Consider the following 19,696-nt stretch of genomic DNA (forward strand, 5'->3'; position numbering starts at 1 on the left):
GGAGAATAGGGTATCCACTTCCTCAAGCATTTATTGAGTTACAAACAATCCATTACACTCCAAGTTATTTTATCTTTTTTATTATTTATTTTTTTGAGGCGGAATCTTGCTCTGTCGCCCAGGTTGGAGTGCAATGGTATGATCTTGGCTCACTGCAACCTCTGCCTCTGGGGTTCAAGTGATTCGCCTGCCTCAGCCTCCCGAGTAGCTGGGATTACAGGCATGTGCCACCACGCCCAGCTAATTTTTGTATTTTTAGAGGAGACGGGGTTTTGCCATGTTGGCCAGGCTGGTCTCAAACTCCTGACCTCAGGTGATCCACCCACCTCAGCCTCCCAAAGTGCTGGGATTACAGGCATGAGCCACCCCGCCTGGCCTCTAAGTTATTTAAAAATATACAATTAAGTTATTATCGACTACAGTCACCCTGTTGTGCTATCAAATAGTAAGTCTTATTCGTTCTATCTTTTTTGTACCCATTAACCATTTCCACCTCTACTCAGCCCCCCACTACTCCTCCCAGCCTCTGCTAACCATCCTTCTACTCTCCATCTTTATGAATTCAATTGTTTTAATTTCTAGCTCCCACAAATAAGTGAGAACATCTGATGTTTGTCTTTCTGTGCCTGGCTTATTTCACTTAGCATAATGATAGATACTTTCTTTGTCACCTTCCCTTACGTCATTACCATCATCACTACCCCAGGTTCTCGTAACAGATACAGGTATCAAATTTCTGCACACACTATAAGAAACTTAAATATCTATCCTATATTATGTGTTTTCCAATCACTTGATCAGTGTTAATTCAAATAGTAGCTCAGGGTCCATGGTCTCTCAATTAAGAGATAGTAGACATACCTCAAAACTAGATTCCTAAGTCTTCAGGATGAGCTCCAAATGCCTTAACCTGGCATTCCAGACCCTCCCAGTGTGGATCCAACCTACCTCTTTACCTTGGTCCTGCTGCTTCCCACACCAGCCTCTGCTTACTCCACATGCAGCCTGAGCAGAGGTCCTCATTCACTCCCCGCAATGCCTCTGACCGTTTCTCCTGCTTGGAACGTTCTTCTCCGTCTCCTTTATCACTCAAGGCACAACTCTCTGGCTTCCCCAACTGTTCCGTCTGCAATGTCTCTCCTCTCTGATACATTTCCTGCACCACTTGTTTGTGATTTAATCATAGTTGCCTTTAATTATTATTTAGCTATTCTGAGCTTCTCAAAGGCAGGGATCATATCGACTTTTCCTTGTTTCCTGTGTTCTCCTCCTGGCAGTGCTATTCAGAGAAGGTAGTCACTACTGGTTGAGTGCATGACCACCCTAGAGGGCCAGAATTTAAGATAAACATTTACTGGTTCTGGGTTTAAGCGGCTAGGCCCGTGCATCTAGTTGGCAGGGTGTGGTGTGAGGGGAGTAGGCCCTGGGCGCCAGCATCCCCGGGGCTCCTAGGGTGACTCGAATATCCCTACAGCGGTAGGGCCTAAACAGGGGTTTGACGCCGCAGCAGGGAGGGTCAGGCGTGTGGGGCCTCGGACTTTAAGAGCATCCTTTCTGCAGGCCTCTCCGCGTGAGCGGCGCTTTCTGGGTTTTACCTGATCTGCATCCCTTTTCTGCAGGAGCACATGTCCTTGCGCAGGAAGAGGCTGTTCAGCGTGACCGCCCCGATCAAGAAGAAGAGCTGCTTCACCGCCTGCCTCACGAGCTCGGGGTCCAGCCCGTTCTGGCACATGGTGGTGTAAAAGTAGCTCAGCTGTTGCAGGACGGAGGTCATGGTGTAGCCGTCCGTGTCGTCTACGCTGGAGGAGCGCTTCCGGAAGCCTGTGGGCTTCAGGCCGGAAATGCCCTGCAGGCTCTCATACTCCAGCATTCCCGGAACTGCGGAGAGACAGGGAGGCTGTGCTGACATGCCAGGAGACACACGCGGAACGTTCCCGACGCTCTTCGGTTTGTTTCAGGAGATGGGACATTTTTCTACAAGAGTCAGTGGATGTACTTATGATAGAGAAAGCAAAAGAATCAAAGGTTTGGGACACCAGGGTGTGTGTCAGGGGTAGGGATGGACGGCTGTTTCCAGCAGGGCTGCAGCTCCTCTTCTAGGTTTGAAGCAGCACGTTTTTCAGCTTCACAGGAAAGAAAGCTGGTTAGCATCACAACCCATGGCCTGGGCATTAAAGCCTAAAGTATTTAAATTTCAGGAAATTAAGGAAAGTATACAAGAATTCGAATGGAGCTTTAGGATTTCAAAAATACTTGGCTAAGCCAAGAAGTAGAAGTACCACATAAATAGCAGTAGCAGAAGTTTCCCCAAGTTTTTTCCTTCAGGATAAATCATCCTTATAGAAAGAAAACTACCAACAGCATGCTATTATTTATGGAATCATTATAAGCAAGCAAAGAATTAAAAGGCAGATACCTACATGATTATATTTCCTTGGCTTTTTTTTTTTTTTTTTTTTTTTTTGAGACTGGAGTCTCGCTCTGTCACCCAGGCTGGAGTGCAGTGGCGCAATCTCGGCTCACTGCAAGCTCCGCCTCCCGGGTTCACGCCATTCTCCTGCCTCAGCCTCTCCGAGTAGCTGGGACTACAGGCGCCCGCCACCACGCCCGGCTAATTTTTTGTATTTTTAGTAGAGACGGGGTTTCACCGTGGTCTCGATCTCCTGACCTCGGGATCCACCCGCCTCGGCCTCCCAAAGTGCTGGGATTACAAGCGTGAGCCACCGCGCCCGGCCTTCCTTGGCTTTTTAAACAATGTTACACATAATCACACATTACACATACCAAGTTTATGTTTTAAAAAGTCTTAATGTTACTATAAATATTTTTTGGTCATCAATTCTCTTCTTACCTATTATTGGTTGGATATTCTTTTCCATTATGATAATAAATTGATGATATATTCGTATAGCCACATCACTGAGAATCTGTCTGTATTCTGAAAGGTCAAAATTGTTCAAGCAATTCTTATTCTGTTGTGGACTATTATGCTTCATGAATTCCTAAAAGTAATTTTAAACATAAAATATTAGAATAATACGAACATGTAGTAAATTAATAATTAGCTACTATAACTCTTTTACCTTAAAACTTAATGTCTGATTTATATCAAATGAGTTCATGATGCTTGGGGTAGCATGTACCTTCTGTAAGAAAAAAATTGCACTGATTTCCTATATGATCACAGTCTATCATACTATCATTGTCCCACCCACTTCCCTACAAACATTGTCCCTGGAACCTATAGACTAAATGGAAAAGCTCACAGAAGGCCCATGGAAGCGCATAGCAAAATGAAACAAAACTGCAGAGCATCCAAGGAAACAAACTGCTCTGAAGAGGTAAGTGGATACGATAAATGAGATTCATAACCTTATAATTTACAGGGTACAGATAAAGTTGAAATATTTTAAGGTGTGTGTTATGGATTGAATGTGTCTTCCTAAAAATCATACATTGAAGCCCTAACCCCCTAGTGTGGCTGTATCTGGAGATGGGGCCTTTAGGGAGGTAATGAGGTTAAATGAGGTCATGAGGATAGGGCCGTGATCTAATAGTAAGATTGGTGTCCTTATAAGAAGAGACACCAGAGAGAGCTTACCCTCTCTCTCCCTCTTCCTGACCCGTGCACCCAGGAAAAGTCCTGTGAGGACACAGGGATGGAGAAAGTGGCTGTCAGCAAGCCAGGAAGAGAGCCCTCACCAGGAAGTGACCATGCTGGCACCCTGATCTCAGATGTTTAGCCTCCAGAACTGTGAGGAAATAAATCTTTTGTTTAAGCCACCCAGCCTGCGGTATTTTGTTATAGTAGCCTGAGTGAACTAATGGAATATGTTTAACATGTGCAAAGAGACTAAATAAAAAGAAAAAATTAAGAATAGGACATTATGGGGCTGGGTGTGGTGGCTCACGCCTGTAATCCAGCACTTTGGGAGGCTCAGACAGGCAGATCACTTGAAGTCAGGAGTTCAAGACCAGCCTGGCCAACATGGTGAAACCCCATCTCTATTAAAAATACAAAAATTAGCCAGGCATGGTGGCGCATGCCTGTAGCCACAGCTACTCAAGAGGCTGAGGCAGGAGAACTGCTTGAACCCAGGAGGCGAAGGTTGCAGTGAGCTAAGATCGTGCCACTGTACTCCAGCCTGGGTGACACAGTGAGACCCCATCTCAAAAAAGAAAAAGAAAAAAAAAAGAATAGGACATTGTGTAAGAGACAGAGGTGAAAAGGAACAAGAGAAATTTTAGAAATAAAAATATGGTAACTGAAAAAGCAGTCAGAGAGGGAAAAGAACATTCTATACGTGGCTGAAGGGGGCAAAGAAAGGATCATAAAACAGTGCCGAATAAAACATTCTTCCACTAATGTCTCACAGATGCCAGTTTGTTGTAAACGGACTAGTCTGTGCCTCCTGTTTTGGTATCCCTTTTAGGCAGAGGTTGGATTTTCTTTACTTCTCCTTTTGTTCTATAGTACTAGTCAGATTGCTGATATATTTTATTTTAACTTCCTTCCATTGGAACAACTGGTTATCTATATGGAAGAGGATATTAGATCATTACCTTACATATCAATTTTGGATAGGTAAAAACATAATTAATTGTGAACTCTAAATGTGAACTACAGAAGTTTAGAAGAGAGTATCTTCATGATCTCAGGGCAGGGAAGAATTTCTTAAGACAGAAATCATAAAAGAACAGGGTTGACAGATTTAAGCATATCAAAATTCAAAAACTGTGTGACAAGGGACTTCATGAAGCAAATTAGAAGCTAAGCTACAGTCTATCCATATGATATAAAGACCTCCTACAAATCAGTAACAAAAAAACCAACCCTAAGAAAAAGAAAGGATGTGACTAGGCAATTCAAAAGGAAACCCAAATGACCAATAAACATATAAAAGTATGCTTGACTTCACTAGTGACCAAATAAGTGCAATTTAAGTCAACAAGATATAATTGTATACCCTGACACTGGTAAAGGATAAAAATGTCTGTCAATACCAAGTGTTGGTGAAGGTATGAGACACTGGAAACATCATACGCTGCCGGTCGGGCTGTGAAATGGTACAGCCATTTTGGAGAGCACTGAAAACCCTGAAAGCCACTTTGTTATTTTAGTTCAATGAAATTTTTCTCTGCAAGTACTTGAAGGTGGAGAACTCTTTTATGACATCAGCCTCCTGGAAGCAGAGTCAGAATGGCAAAGGAAACATATTTATAGATTATGGAGGAACAGTCAGGGTCCTGTAGAGAGAACAGCTGTGAAGAAACAGGCATTTTTAAACCAAAGCCTGTATTTTAGAGTCATAATGCTAAACGTCTTACAGACAGAAGGAAACTTTTAATGCATCTTATCTACCTATTGATTTAAAAGTAATGGAGACCTAGGAGGCCTAGTACCATGCCCAAAATCTAAGCTGCTTCCAGAAGTCTCCTGCCTGTGGTGTATACCCAAGAGTCCAACGGATAATGTGCTGTTGGCCTCCTGGGTGAAGAGAATAGAGGCTCTGTTGAGCTCTGGCTCAGGAGGAGGTTATAGACTGGCTGTCAGCACAAAACAACAAGCAGGTGGGCGCCCCCTACCTCTTCTCCGCTGTACTGCTTCAGGCAATTGAGAAAATGACAAGTGTTGGAAAGCCAAAAGGACAGCATTTCAAAGTCTTCTAAATGTTCCTTAGAAAAATAAGAAAAGACAAAATTGGACTTGATGATTACTTGTACCTCTGAGCATCTTACCTGTTTGGTTAGTTGTGGCTTTTGACCAAAATTAATTTTTCTTTTATTCACTAAAGCCTTTATCCAATTCATATATAATTATAAGAGCTTATACTTATTTAATAGGTCACAGTTTGTAACATGTTTCTGTACAGGTTGTGTCACTTATTATGAAGTGTGAAGTGGGTCCTGAAGGAATGCATGAGAAATGCAAGTTTCACTTCTTGCTCTCCTGAGTTCACACTCTCACTGGGAAGATAGAACAGAGTTTGGTAGGTGGTCAAGGGCCCAAACGATGGCTGTAGACTGTGCTACCAAAGCTCAGAGGACAAGGAGAGAGGATGGGGAGGCAGAGCAGCCGGGGAAACCTCAGAGAGGCAGGAGGTCTCGCCCTTGAAGGAAATGGGTGGAGAGACAAGAGCTCAGGACTAGGGCTGTTGGGGAGAAGGCCTCCACTTACAGGGCAGGAAGAAGAGGAACAAGCAGTGAAGGCAGAGCTACAGTGATCAGATGGGGAAGAGGAAAACAGAGAAAATCCTGGCATTTAAAAGACAAGGGAGGAAGCTTTCAAGGAGATGGTGCTAATGCTTTGGTCAATTTAAAGAGAATAAAAAGTAAAGAAACACCACTAGTTTTAGTAAGAGGAGTTACTGGTGATCTCTCTGTAGAGTGATGGGTTAGAAGCCAGCTTGCAAGGAGTGACAAAGAGAATTACTGGAGAACACTAGTTTAAGCACTTTGGCAGTCCGGGGTGGAGGGAAAGGAATAGTGGCTGAAGAGGGTATGTGGGCACATTGCTGTAACTGCTGTGTGCTGGAGGTGGGGAGAGGCAGGTCCTGGGCACATGCAAAGGCACAGGGAGGGGGCCACAGAGAAGTTGAGACTGAAGATGCTGGTGAGAAAGGGGTCTTTTAGTCCTCATGCCATGCATCTCTTGGTTTATGAATATTTGGCTAAACGTTCCAGAACATCAAGGGGAGGCAAACACTGTGTGTCCTGGGCTGGAACACAATGCCAGCTTGTCTTAAGAAAACCCAACTTATGCAGATACGGACAGGGAAAACATCAATTTATGGGAGCCCCTTCCAAAAATACTCTGGTGGCTCCTGTGAAGATGGTGACTATAAAGTATCCAGCACCAAACAAATGTGAATTTTCTGTTCCTAACTCCAGATAAATAATGAATTCATGATATTTTTGGAAGGAGAGGAGAATTACCATGCTCTCATCTCTCACAAATCTAGTTTTTATGTTTCTTTCTTCCTAGAGTTTATTAATTAATTAATTTATTTATTTATTTTTGAGACAAGGTCTGGCTCTTAATCACCCAGGCTGGAGTGCAGTGGTGTGATCTTGGCTTACTGCAACCTCTGCCTTCCGGGCTCAAGTGATCTTCCCACCTCAGCTTCCAGAGTAGCTGGGACTACAGGCACACACCACCACACCTGGCCAATTTTTGTCTTTTTTGTAGAGACAGGGTTTCACTATGTTGCCCAGGCTGGTCTTGAACTCGTGAGCTCAAGCGATCTACCTCTCAGCCTCCCAAAGTGCTGGGATTACAGGTGTGAGCCACCACACCTGGCCTTCCCTACAGTATTTAAAATAGAATTTAATTCCTCATTACTCTTTAGAACACATATTTTACTAAAAATGAGGTAAGGTCTCCCTAACTAAAAATTCAAATATATCCTAATATCAAACATCACTTCCCTTTTGGAGGGGCATGAAAAACACTGTTATTTTAGTGTTATTTATGTCTTACTGCCCCCTTCCAATATGGATCAGTACATTGTAATTCCCAGAAACAGATGCTTTTTAACATAACTGTAAAGTGGTCATTTCCTAGAAAAAGAGAGCGAGAGAGAAGGTTTTTGTACTAACTCCACTGTGGCTAATGGAATTTCCACACTCAGGGTAGCACCAGGTCTGGCTTAGAACAAAGTCAACCACCCTACCCACACCCAACATTCCAGAATGCACCAGGCATTACCAGAGAACTCTTTTTACAAAGCAACTATCCCTGTAAGCAAGGATCCAGGTCTGTTTTAAAAAATCTTCAACGCTTAGATATAGTTATTTACTCATTGATCACTTACGGAGTTTCCAGGAAAAATAATGAGTATGCTAAGAATGATTTTAGGATTATGTTTCAGTTGGAAAGGAAATTAGCAATAAACTTTATGTTACTGTTAAGTTAGCTTCACAAAATCCCGCCCTTTGTCATTGTCATTTTTGATCATTATCCACTTGTCACACCACGAAGAGATGATTGCTCATAAAGAGTTCAGCTGGTGACTTCCGATACGTATACCATACACACATGGTCTGTGTCCTGTGGTAGGTTCCCTCTCGCCCAGTGGTAAACTGCTGGCTGCCTGCTTGTCTAATCATTCCAATAAGGACGCTGACTTAGGGAATGGCCAACAGCAAGGTGGAAGGAACCTGGGTCCCTTCATGATCATGTAGAACAGAGCCACCTTCCAACCTAGATGGCTCATTATGGAACTGCTATTAGCAAAGAAAAATCCTCCATCTTCTTTAAGACACTGTATTGGGCAAAGGGAGGTGGCAGGTGTCTTATAGCTACAATAGCTTAGCTTTACTAAGTAACTAACCTAACTAATACACAGTTCATCTTCATTTGTGGGAATAAAAATACACAATGTGCTTTTAGAAAGAAGAATTATATAATTGCCAAGGGAAGAGATGAGTAATTTTTCAGTCCATTTCATTTCTCATGATTTACCCTTGTTACAGAGAAAGAACCTATACCCCTCACAGCTGATAACTTCACACCCTAAGGGGATAGCAGTGGTGGGGGCAGTGGCTACCAGGTTGCAGTAAGGCTTTGAGGTCTATGGCAGATGCTTATCCATTTATCTTTCCCTAACAGCGTGGCTCCCTTCACTAGTTGGGCCTCAAACTTGTTTGAGGAATCACGTGGCTCACCACACAATGGAGGCTCAGGATGGGCAAAGACTGGGCATCTGGTCATTCCCATAGATGTGATACCAAGGGCCAATGTCAAAGGCATTTCCTACCTTAACCACCTGCTTGATGCCGTTAATGGTGCTGTTCATGAGGGACTTCAGCATGTTGGCATCATTCAGAGAGTCTGCGTAGCGCACACACATGAACAGGATATGAGCCGGCAGCCCGGGAATCATGTTCACCACCACGCCACGGGGCTTCAAGTCTGAAGCAGAGAGAGCCAATTACAGCTGACAGGTCAGCTCTTCTCCTAAGGAACCTGTCACTAGGGGCAGGGGCTTGTTTGCTTTTCTGTGCTTGACGCAGTGCCTGCATGTATATGGATTTATTTCCCCTTTGAGGAATTCCGTCTGGCTCCTTTCTTGGCACAAAATACACAGGTGTCACTTGTTCCTCTTCTTGTTTACAAAGGACTTTCTCTTTCTTAAAAGGTTGAATAAGAGACAGAATCTTTATTTTTCCCTGGTGTGGAAACCCTGGATTTCAGACTCCCATTGTAGGAAAGAAACTCCAGTTCCATGCACCCGTACTCCAAGCACTTTGTTGAGGATGGGGTACAGTGTCCACAATCACATGAAGCTGCCTTGAATAGGGAAAGCAGGCACACCCAGTGCAGCAGAGAATGTCTAGCTGGCCTTGGGGAGAACAGAATGGCGGAGACGCACAGTGGGGATGAAGGGGAGAGAGAAATCTTACAAAAAAAGTTAAGCAAACAAGGATGTCGCCCTGGCTGCATGAAGACAGAAGAACAAAGAAGAGGCTCACACTGCGTGACACCAGTGATGGGGGGAAAGAAAAGGGTAGGGGTGCTCACATGAGCTGAGGGGGTCGCTCGCAGAAGAGGAAGGAAGGCTACACGTTGGCTTTCTGTTTTGAGATCTTGGAGCCAGCTGATAGGGCGGCAGATTTTTCTCCCTATGCCAGAAAACCATGTGGAAGGTCACAATGAAGACAGTGCAGTAAGATTGGTTCTATGACTACCAACCCTTGAGCATACACATGGGACATTCCTGTAACTGAGGCATGGCTGGGAAGCCCCATCGCATAGCCCGCAGAGAAATTTCTCAAGTCAGATGGAGCACAGAGCCACAATTACTTCCATGATGGCTCCTGTGCTGAGACACAAAAATGAGGTGATGTTTCTTTTCTACCCTGGTCCTACAATTTGGAAAAGGTCAGGGCAATGGTTCTCAACTGAGGACAGTTTTGGCCCCCACAGGACATTCGGCAATACCTAGAGACATCTTTTATTGTCATCACTAGGGGTTGCTGCTGGCTTCTAGTGAGTAGAAGTCAAGGATGCTGCTCCACCCTTTGTTACTCCCCATTCACAGAGTTAACAGGTCAACAGTGCTGAGGTTGAGAAACTGGGCTGGGGGAAGAAGCAGTGGAAGAAGAAAGTAGAAAAAGGACTACCCCTGCCCAAGACTTTGGCACTGACTGATGTGCAAGTCTCAAAGAGAAAGCAAAAATCCAGAGTTCCAGGTTTCACTACCAAGAATGAGGTTCTGAATGAGCTTGGCCTCGTCTTCTCTCTTGTACTGCAGCATTCCAAGGTACTCCTTGGGTCCTGAGGATGAGTGCACATCATTGGCTGTAGACAGAGGCAAACAATCAGCTAAATACACAAAAGCAGCTTTCACAGGTCTCATAACGTGACTACTCTCCTACCCCATTCTGGCTGGTTTGCACGTAAATGTCTATGGCTTTTAGATACATTAAAACTGTACTGTATTGTATCCTGAAGAATTTCTCCAAGTACTGACTCCTCTTTGTGAGTACATCAGTGAGTACAGCTACTGCTGAAAAGGCCCAATTATCCTTTGAAGAGCCTTATGAGTGCCTGATATGTATCCAGCACATGGTAACAGGAAAGAAATTCAAGATGTTGCCTTGTCTTCAAGATGCCGATGCTACTGTGAAAGAAGACTCGTGAAACATTTGGTGTGCAAAGTACCAATGTGCATGATCCTTACTGAGACAGCTGTATTAGTTTCCCATGGCTGCTGTAAAAAGTTACCACAAACATAGGGGCTTAAAACAACACACATGTTTAATTGTACAGCTCTGGAGGTCAGAAGTCTGAAAGGTGAGCCAGGGTGGCGAAAGGTGGTTCATTCATTCATCCCAGCAGTGGGGATGCAGCGGGGGCTGGGAAGCACAGACCTGGACCCTGCTCTCATGGGGCAGACTGCCATTTGTCATTTATTACTGAAGGAAAAGGATCCTCCGTTTGCTTGTGGACATTTCAAATTTGAGGTGAGAGTTGGATAAGTAAGAATAAAGCTGCTCTTCAAAGAGATGAATATAGAAAAAGGAACAAACAAGATATAGCCTTGGCAATAAGGCTGGGAGGAAAGGGAAAAGGTAATAAAGAATCAAAGAGTGAGAAATGTGAGCAGGAGCCAAACAGAAAAGTTCAGTGACAGAAGCAGAAGGAGGGAAGAAGGGCGGAGGGTCCCTTTAACAGAGGCTCACGAGGACGCTTTATGTGTGCCGTGCAGTCCGTGCTCAGGATGTCTGCTTCTTAGCTCTCTACTTTTCTAATAGAAATTTGGATACTTACTGACCCTACATATGTAACAGGGAGAGAAGGTGAATTTCAAAGCAGTTAATTGAAAACTTGTTCACAATTTTGTTTTTTAAAAAAGGGAGCTAACAGAGGAAGAGGTTAATGTGTTAATTATAGGATGTCTCTTGCAAGTACATGAACGGATCTGGTATCATCTGAGGGGGAGGGAGCTGTCTTCTTGACCCAAAGCATCTTTTCATTAGCCCAGCACTAGGTCCCATACCTCACCACTTGAGAATCATTCCTTTGGGTTTCATAAGCTTTGGACCAGATAGAAAATAAACACTTGAGTGCATGTTAGCCTTAGCTCAAAAGAATAAGAAAACAAGTATTGTTTCTTACCTTTTCCAATTGTCTTGCTTAGCGTCTTGACTTGATCTTGTAGCTTTTTAATCACTCTGTCCTTCATGTCTAATTCTTCTTCAAGATCCTACAGCAATAAAAAGAAACCAAGATTCAGCTTAGAAGCACTTTAATCTATTTTTTTTTTTGGTAACAGCTTTATTGAGCTACAATTCACATACCATACAATTCACTCATTTAAAGTGTAAACTCAAAGGCTTTTTAGTGTAGTCAGAGTTGTGCTACAATCACCATTATTTAATTCCAGAACATTTTGTTACTCCAAAAAGAAAATTAACCTTTAGTGTCACTCTCTAGTTCCTCATTCCCTTCCAGCACCTGGCAACCATTCGTCTACTTTCTGTCTCTACAGATTTGCCTGTTCTGGACATCTCATATAAATAAATTCATAGAATAGGTTTTTTTGTGTGTCTGGCTTCTTTCGCTTAGCATAAGGTTTTCAAAATTCATCCACGCCGTAGCATGTATCAACATTTCATATATTCTTATGGCTGAATAATATCCTATTGTATGCATATACTACATTTATCTTGCTCTTATTACATAGGAATGCCCATCATAGAGAATTTAAAAGTATGAGTGTGGGAAAATGGGCTTTCTAGATGTCAGAAGCTGGAGCCAGAGAAATGTTCAGAGATTTGGGCCTGGTTTTGCCTTTCTTTCCTGATAAGGAGGTGGCCTTGCCCATGCTGAATCTGGCTCAAGAACCAGGAGTGTCCTTGGATACCTAGAAATATTTCCTATAATGGACATACAGTGTTTAAGTTCTTCCAGATCTGAGCATTTGACACATACAGAATTCAGGCTTCTCTGACCCAGAAAGACCCACCATGCAGGGTCACTGCAGCTGTGTGCCCTCTAGAGACTCTTGGGGCCAAGGGACATTGTGCTGTTTCTACTCTGTGCGGCCACCTCTCTCCCTGCCACCATTCTGTGTCCCTGGCTAGACATGTTAGGAACTCTATTGACCTTAGAAGTGGAGGTGTCAGTACAGCTTCTTCCCTCCAATTCAAGCCCATCTTATAATATATCTAATAAAACGGGTCACCCATCAACCCATAACCCAGAAAAAACCATTCTTCACATTTTGATTTCATTCCTTTTTTCCCAACATGGTAAATGTACATTTTATAAAATTGGGATCATATTACAGGCAAAATTTCAAATCCTACATTTTTCTCTAGTTATACTGCAGACGTTTTCCCATGTCATTGATAATATACCCAAACCATCATTTTAACAGCCAAGTCATATTATATCATACAACAATTTAACCTTTGCTCTATTGTTAGATATCCATTTGTTTCCTTTGGGTTGCTTCTTTTTCTCTATGATTAATAACACTATGATGATCACTCTGAACAAAAATCTTGTCCACATATTCAGGTATTTACTTAGGATAGAACCTCACAAGTTGTGTTACTGAGTCAAAGGGAATGTACTCCCCAAAGGTTCATGATCCATACCTTCAAATAAGCCCTCAAGAAAGTTTATATCAATTTATATTCCCAGCAACCATGTATGACAGTACCCATTTCAAGATGTTCTCTCCAGCAGCGTAAGATCTCTATCAATTATTATTATTAGTAGTAGTAGTATTTTTAGAGACAGGATTTTGCTCGTCACCCAGGCTGGAGTGCAGTAGTGTGATCATAGCTCACTGCAGCCTCAATCTCCTGGGCTCAAGCAGTCCTCTTGCCTCAGCCTCCTGAGTAGCTAGAACTATAGGCATGCACCACCATATTTTTTTTTTAAGTTTTCCTTGTAGACATGGGGTCTCGCTACATTGCCCTGGCTGGTTGAACTCCTGGTCTCAAGTCACACTTCTACCATGACATCTTAAAGTGCTGGGATTACAGGTATGAGCCACTGTGCCAGGCCCATGTCTCTGTTAATTTGACAGGCAAAAATAATACCTAGTTTTAATTTTGAATTTCTTTGATAAATAGTGAAATGATTACTAAAAGTTTTTTTTTTTTATCTCTTAATAAGAATTTCTTTTCAGTGACAAAAGAGTCTGGAAAAAAAAGAGAAATTTCTTTGACTCAAAGCATCACATAGTGGTTTGAACAGTGTCACCTTGAAATTCATGTCCAACCCAAACTCCAGAATGTGACTTTATATGGAAATAGGGTCTTTGCAGCTGTGGTAAGCTAAGGGTCAGTATGAGAGGTGGCTACTACAATTTAGGGTGGGCTGTAAATCCAATGCAGGTGTCCTTATAAGAGATGGAAAAGAACACAGAGACAGGGAGAAGGCCAGGTGCAGAGAGGCAGAGGCTGGAGTTACACTGTCCCAAACCAAGGAATGCCTGGAGCCCTCTAGAAGCTGGGAGAGGCAAGGAAGGGTTTTCCTTAGAGACTTCGGAGGAGTGCGCCCTGCTGACATCTTGACTTCAGACTTCTGACCTCCATAATTGAGAGAACACATTTCTGTTGTTTTAAGGCACCTGGTTTGTGGTCATTTGTTACGGCAGCCCTGGCAAACTAATATAGATCAGGTCTCATTTGTGGGTAGAATCCGCCGGCTAATGTATAGAGATGATACTCTTGTTGCGTGTCTGTCTGCTTATATGTAACAGTGAGGCTACCCCGGGTTCAGAAAGAGCTATTGAAATGAGCATGTCAGGCCTGCCGGCTCCCTAGCTCAGCGCACCTGTGGGGAGCAGAGCCAGACACTTGGAGGGGCTCCAGAAGAGGGCGCCAGGACCGGGCTGTGCTCCAGGGCACCAGGAACGAACTCGTAAATCCGTCACAATGCACAGGGACAGTCAGAGTAAAGGATCACATGGGATGACATGCGCAGCACACACATGACCGACCCATGTAGCTTCTGCCTGACCGCTGGCTCCACTGAGATCCCAGGGGCCCACAGAAGGCAAGGCAAGGCAGCCTCACACACATGGACAGCAGGCGGTTGCTTCTCTGTTGTAATACGAGGATTCCAGTCTCTGAGAAAGTTGTATCCACCTCAGAAAAGGCAGCCGTCATGTAGGTGTCACTGATTGGAATTTGTCACTTCCTATTAAATGTTAAACTCCTGGAATTTCTCTTTTTGGATGTAACCACTCTTCAAAGTTAAACCCTGACACTCAAAATGTGTTTTTCCTCTATCAAGGTTTTCCTGTGAGATCGGAAATGGGGGCCCTGTCAGCAGGGAGAAGGGCACGTGGGCATGTCCACACTGACCCACTGGACTCGTCAGCCCTCCTGGGTCACCCTCTTGGAAGCTCTCAGGTCTCGAAGGGGCCTGAGAGGGTCCCAGCTCCTAGGAAAGTGGCCTATCTGTCACTTCGGCACTTCTCAGTCTTCTGGGTTCCACACAGCATCACAATTTCAAAATAATTGCTGGGAATGGATGTAGGGTTACCCAACTTCATTTTGGTAAGGGCATTTAAAACTCAGAAAAGACCTTAAACACTTTTAAAAAGTTTTTAAGCCTTCCATCGACATCGTGATCATTTCATAGAAGAACATTTTGACTCTAAAAATTGTAGGAAGGCCATACCCCCAGAAGAAAGCGTGGGCACTTATATGGGGTGAGTTTTGCTGGGTAAAGCACTCATACGTAGGCCTTGCTATCCTCAGTGTGTTCCAGAGCACGGTGACTCCATCCTGGATGGTGCCGTCCACTGATAGTGCTGGGGAACTACGGCCTGCACCTCTCTGTCTCTCCTCCTTCACCCTCCCCAGGCGGGCCTGTAAGTCTCTGAGGCCTGTAAGTCCCCAAGGCCTTCCCAAAGCCAACCTCGGAGACCACCTGTCTTTTGGGATAAGAAAACAGATTGCTCTGATGGAAGGACTTTTGGTCTATAGATGTTAATCATATGCTTTAGGTGGCATGACCCCCTTTCAGCAACATCTGCACACAGACATTCTTTATCACCAAGTTAGAAGACTTCTCACCCTGTTTTCCAAAGTGAGCCGGGATGCTTCCTGCCGGAAGTTACTCTTGACTTCACTTTCAGTTTCAAATTGTTTCTTCAAGTGGTCACTGACCTCCTGCATTTCTTGAATCTTATCAATCAGCTTCTCCTTCTCTTTGGTGTGTATTTCATTTTGGGCTTCCATGGCCCTGAGAAAGGGAGGGGGGAATGGCTGGTATCAGTATGACTGTCATGGAGAAGTCACTCACTGTCATAGCAAGTGCCGAGATTTCCAAAGATGGAAGAACACCTTGGCCAATTTCTGTGTAAAGCAAATAGTATTCGAACAGGGGTGTCCTTCCAGGGGAAGGAAAAGAGACCAGGACTGGCTGGGACAGAAAACTGTCCATGGACTGCTCTAGTCTCCTTCACCCAATAAGAGGTTCCATTCTCCACCCAACCCCAGCCCCACTCACTGTTCCCAGGGGACATCCACGCCCACTATACCCTATGACAACTAAGCAGTCATCCCCTTTGTGACCAGCCTGGGGACCAGACACTCACAAAGCCAGGGATCAGATAGAAGAGAGGAGGAGAGACCATGAGAAGAGTTCCAAAATGGTGCCTCGCTCCTTTTCCGCTGCTTTGGGTCCTCATCCTACTGATAAAGTCACATGACTAAAGATGCTCTTGGGGATGTCAAGTGCCCATTTATTATTTTGGAAAAATAAGTGTCTCAACAAGTTGGCAACAAAACAGAACATTCTCCCCACAAGGCTCTGCCAGGGCACGAGGCCCTTTGTTGGTCTCGTGATGGAAATTTGGGGGGATTAGCAATGAAGATTTTCCATCAACATGGGCTATTAATTCTTACCTAAATAGTCTGCTAATAGAAACCGTTCTCTCTCACACACTCTTATCCGTTGTTTGAACAGATAATTCAAGTGCATGGTATAGCATTTCAAGGGTACAAAAGTGTACGCATACAGTGAAAAGTACGTGTCCTCCCCTCCTCTGTGTATCAGTCACCAAGCCTGGAGGCAACTGCCTGGAGGCAACCAATGTTTTGTTCCTTAACAATCTCCCAGAGATGCTGCTGCTGCTGAGTGTGTTGTACATACACATATTTCTTTCCTTCCCATCAGAATGGCAATATGTCATATACATTAATTAGCATCTTGCTTTTTGGCATTAATAACACATCTTGGTATATTCTACAGTTTCAGAAAAGAATTACACGAGCATGAACTTGAGGTACACACATATTTACACTTACTTTCTTTGTGTTCCTTCCTCCTCTTGACTGCGATGTAACTGATCAGACAATTCTTCTAGTTTTCCTATAATGAGAAGAACTGTCAGTACTTTGCGGGGGGCGGGGGAGCATATCACTGCATTCTGATTTGGGTTTGGTATTATTTTCCATTTTTAGAGGTCCTAAACTAGGGGTGTCTGATCTTTTGGCTTCTCTGGCCCATATTGGAAGAAGAATTGTCTTGGGCCACATATAAAATATGCTAACACTAACAATAGCTGATGAGCTGAAAAAAAAAAATTGCAAAAAAATCTCATGTTTTAAGAAAGTTTACGAATTTGTATTGGGCCTCCTTGAAAGCTATCATGGGCTACATGTGGCCCATGGGCTGCGGCTTGAACAAGCCTGTCTTAAACTGTATCCAGACAGAGATTAACTTTTATTTGGTCTGAACAATGTTTAAACATTTTTAAACCATCATTTAAAAATTGTAATATTCCACATAAAAATCTGGATTCCTGGGTTTTCTTTAAAAATAGGAATCTCTAGCAATACTGGGCCCACATTTCCACTGGGCAACAATCAGTGGAGCTTGGAGGCAGCAGCCTGTTTATTTTATTGTTTTTTTTTTCGGAGGCAGGAGCTCACTCTGTCACCCAGGCTGGAATGCAGTGGCACAATCACAGCTCACTTCAGCCATCACCTCCCGGGCTCAAGTGATCCTTCCACTTCAGTCTCCCACATAGCTGGGACTACAGGCGCATACTGCCAAGCCTGACTTATTTTAAAAAAATTTTTGGGCTGGGTTCAGTAGGTCACGGCTGTAATCCCAGAACTTTGGGAGGCCAAGGTAGGCGGATCACCTGAGGCCAGGAGCTCAAGACCAACCTGGCCAACATGGCGAAACCCCATCTCTACTAAAAATACAAAAGAAAAAAACAATTAGCTGGGTGTGGTGGTGGGTGCCTGTAATCTGATATACTCAGGAGGCTGAGGCAGAAGAATCGCTTGAACCCGGGAGGCAGAGGCTCCAGTGAGCCGAAATCGCACCATTGCACTCTAGCCTGGGCGACAAGAGCAAAACTCAGTCTCAAAAAAAAAAAAAAAAAAAAATTTTTTTTTTTGTAGAGATGAGGTTTTGTCATATTGCCTAGACTGGTCTCAAACTCGAACTCCTGGCCTTAAATGATCCACCCGTCACCGCTTCCCAAAGTGCTGGGATTATAGGTGTGAGCCACTGCACTCAGCCTGCACCTCCTTTAAATGTCCTACATATCTTTCCATATCTTTCAACCAGCCCCCTTCTCACATTTGTTACCTGCCCAGCCCCCTAGAGAACCAGAGTTTAAAACCCCTGAGTACAAGGATATTTCAATGTCATTTCCTGGGTACAGGAAACCGTTTTCTAAAAGCAAGTTCATGAGGATTTCAGTTACCTTTCATTTTCTCAGTTTGTTCATTCAGGCGGATTTCAAGATCTTGCTTCTGCTTCTCCAATTCTGAAATTTGCTGTTTAAAGTCTGGGATCATCTTTAGAGAAGAATTAGAAATATTAGAATATAAAATACTTTGATCTATGAACTTTAAAATCTCAGAAGCAAACTAAACTGTCTTGGTGTTCAGCCTGCAGAACATATAGCTGTGTAAAAGAGCTAGCCACGACATTAGACTGGATTAACATTTTTTTTTCAACCTCAAAACCTATATAGTCTCAGGAAACACCAGTATGCTCAGAGGAAGCAGTTCTCACACAGCTACGACAGGGAGAGAAGGATGTGTACATGTATAGAAATCCTATGCTGAGTTGAGGGAGGAATTAGGTGAAGAAATGGCAGCCAGCCTCTTTGGTCCAAGCCCAGAGCCATCGTCTCCTCATCTGGGAACAGGAAAAGCCATCTCAAAGGGTCCCACTGCAACTTTTGAATTCAAGGACATGCACTGCTGTTAGTGGAGGTCTGGAATCACCCAGTAAGTTTCTCAATCCTTTGTCCCTATCTGTATATTTCTTTACATGTCCATCGCCTCTACCCCCAGTTAGGTTAAAATAGGGGTTTTTTTCCTTCCCCAAGTTTATAAACACGCTCACTTAAAACTGAGTGGCTGAGATCCAGCCTCTGAAGTCCAAATGAAGAATACAGACAGCCCCTGATTTACGATGGCTCAACTTACTATTTTTCGAGTTTGTGATGGTGTCAAAGTGATATGCATTTAGTAGAAACCATACTTCAAGAACCCATTCAACCATTCTGTGTTTCACTTTCAGTATAGTATTTGATAAGTTACATGAGATATTCAACACTTTATTATAAAAGTAGGCTTTGTGTTAGATGATTTTGCCCAAGTGCAGGCTAATGTAAGCATTCTGAGCACGTTTAAGGCAGGCTGGGCTAAGCTACGATGCTTGGTAGGTTAGGTGTATTTATGCATTTTCAACTTACAATACAATACTTCCAACATACAATGGGTTTATTGGGACACAGCCCCATTGTAAGCTGATGAGCATCTGTACTTGTTTGATTGTGCAATTGAATCTCACTGCAAATTCCTCATTATAAGTTTCATCCAAGGAATAAACAAAGGTGTAAAGGTCCCCCACTGCCATTCCCTGTGTCCACCCCTGGTCCTCAACTGCTGCTACAGCCCCGAGATTTCCTAACACTCTCAGTTTAGGGAGAGGAGGGGGTAGTAAGGAAGTAGGGGAGCAGCAGCCAGTGAGGCGGGACAAGAATGCTGGGAAAGCAGGGCGTCCAGGAAGCCAAGAGAACTAGGTGGAGAGGGCAAGATTAGCATCGCCAGGGGCTGCTGAGACACTGAGTAAGATGAGGGTGCAAAGGAACGCTTAGTGCTCAGCTCCATGCAGGCAGAGTCAGCCAGTGGTGGGGGCACACGACAGAATGGGGTGGTGGGCAGTGAATGGGAGGTGCACAGAGGG

At 43.8% G+C, this 19,696-nt stretch overlaps 1 protein-coding gene and 1 long non-coding RNA gene across 10 annotated transcripts in view; one reads left to right on the plus strand and one right to left on the minus strand.

The window, feature by feature from the left end:
• The window catches only part of MYO5C (myosin VC), a 106,503-nt gene that overhangs the window by 14,871 nt on the left and 71,936 nt on the right, over window positions 1-19,696 (minus strand). For 3 of the 9 annotated variants that reach the window (XM_032174180.2, XM_032174177.2, XM_032174176.2), the window contains 9 exons: window positions 18,201-18,294; window positions 16,786-16,849; window positions 15,550-15,718; window positions 11,624-11,711; window positions 10,205-10,303; window positions 8,760-8,914; window positions 5,587-5,676; window positions 2,852-3,002; window positions 1,596-1,878 (listed from right to left, as the gene is read on the minus strand). In XM_032174180.2, coding sequence (XP_032030071.1) covers window positions 1,596-1,878; window positions 2,852-3,002; window positions 5,587-5,676; window positions 8,760-8,914; window positions 10,205-10,303; window positions 11,624-11,711; window positions 15,550-15,718; window positions 16,786-16,849; window positions 18,201-18,294 — 1,193 coding nt within the window. Of the gene's footprint in view, window positions 1-1,595; window positions 1,879-2,851; window positions 3,003-5,586; window positions 5,677-8,759; window positions 8,915-8,937; window positions 9,625-10,204; window positions 10,304-10,369; window positions 11,281-11,623; window positions 11,712-15,549; window positions 15,719-16,785; window positions 16,850-18,200; window positions 18,295-19,696 lie in introns of those variants that run through there. The other 6 variants (XM_032174179.2, XM_032174178.2, XR_009209640.1 and 3 more) reach the window with 6 other exon arrangements.
• LOC131381149 (uncharacterized) lies at window positions 1,874-4,839 on the plus strand. Its single transcript, XR_009209641.1, has 3 exons — window positions 1,874-1,947; window positions 3,248-3,341; window positions 3,636-4,839. It is a non-coding gene; the product is annotated as an uncharacterized LOC131381149 (long non-coding RNA).

The sequence above is a fragment of the Hylobates moloch genome, unplaced genomic scaffold (assembly GCF_009828535.3).
Source record: "Hylobates moloch isolate HMO894 unplaced genomic scaffold, HMol_V3 SCAFFOLD_14, whole genome shotgun sequence".
In the NCBI taxonomy this organism is placed as follows: Eukaryota; Metazoa; Chordata; class Mammalia; order Primates; family Hylobatidae; genus Hylobates; species Hylobates moloch.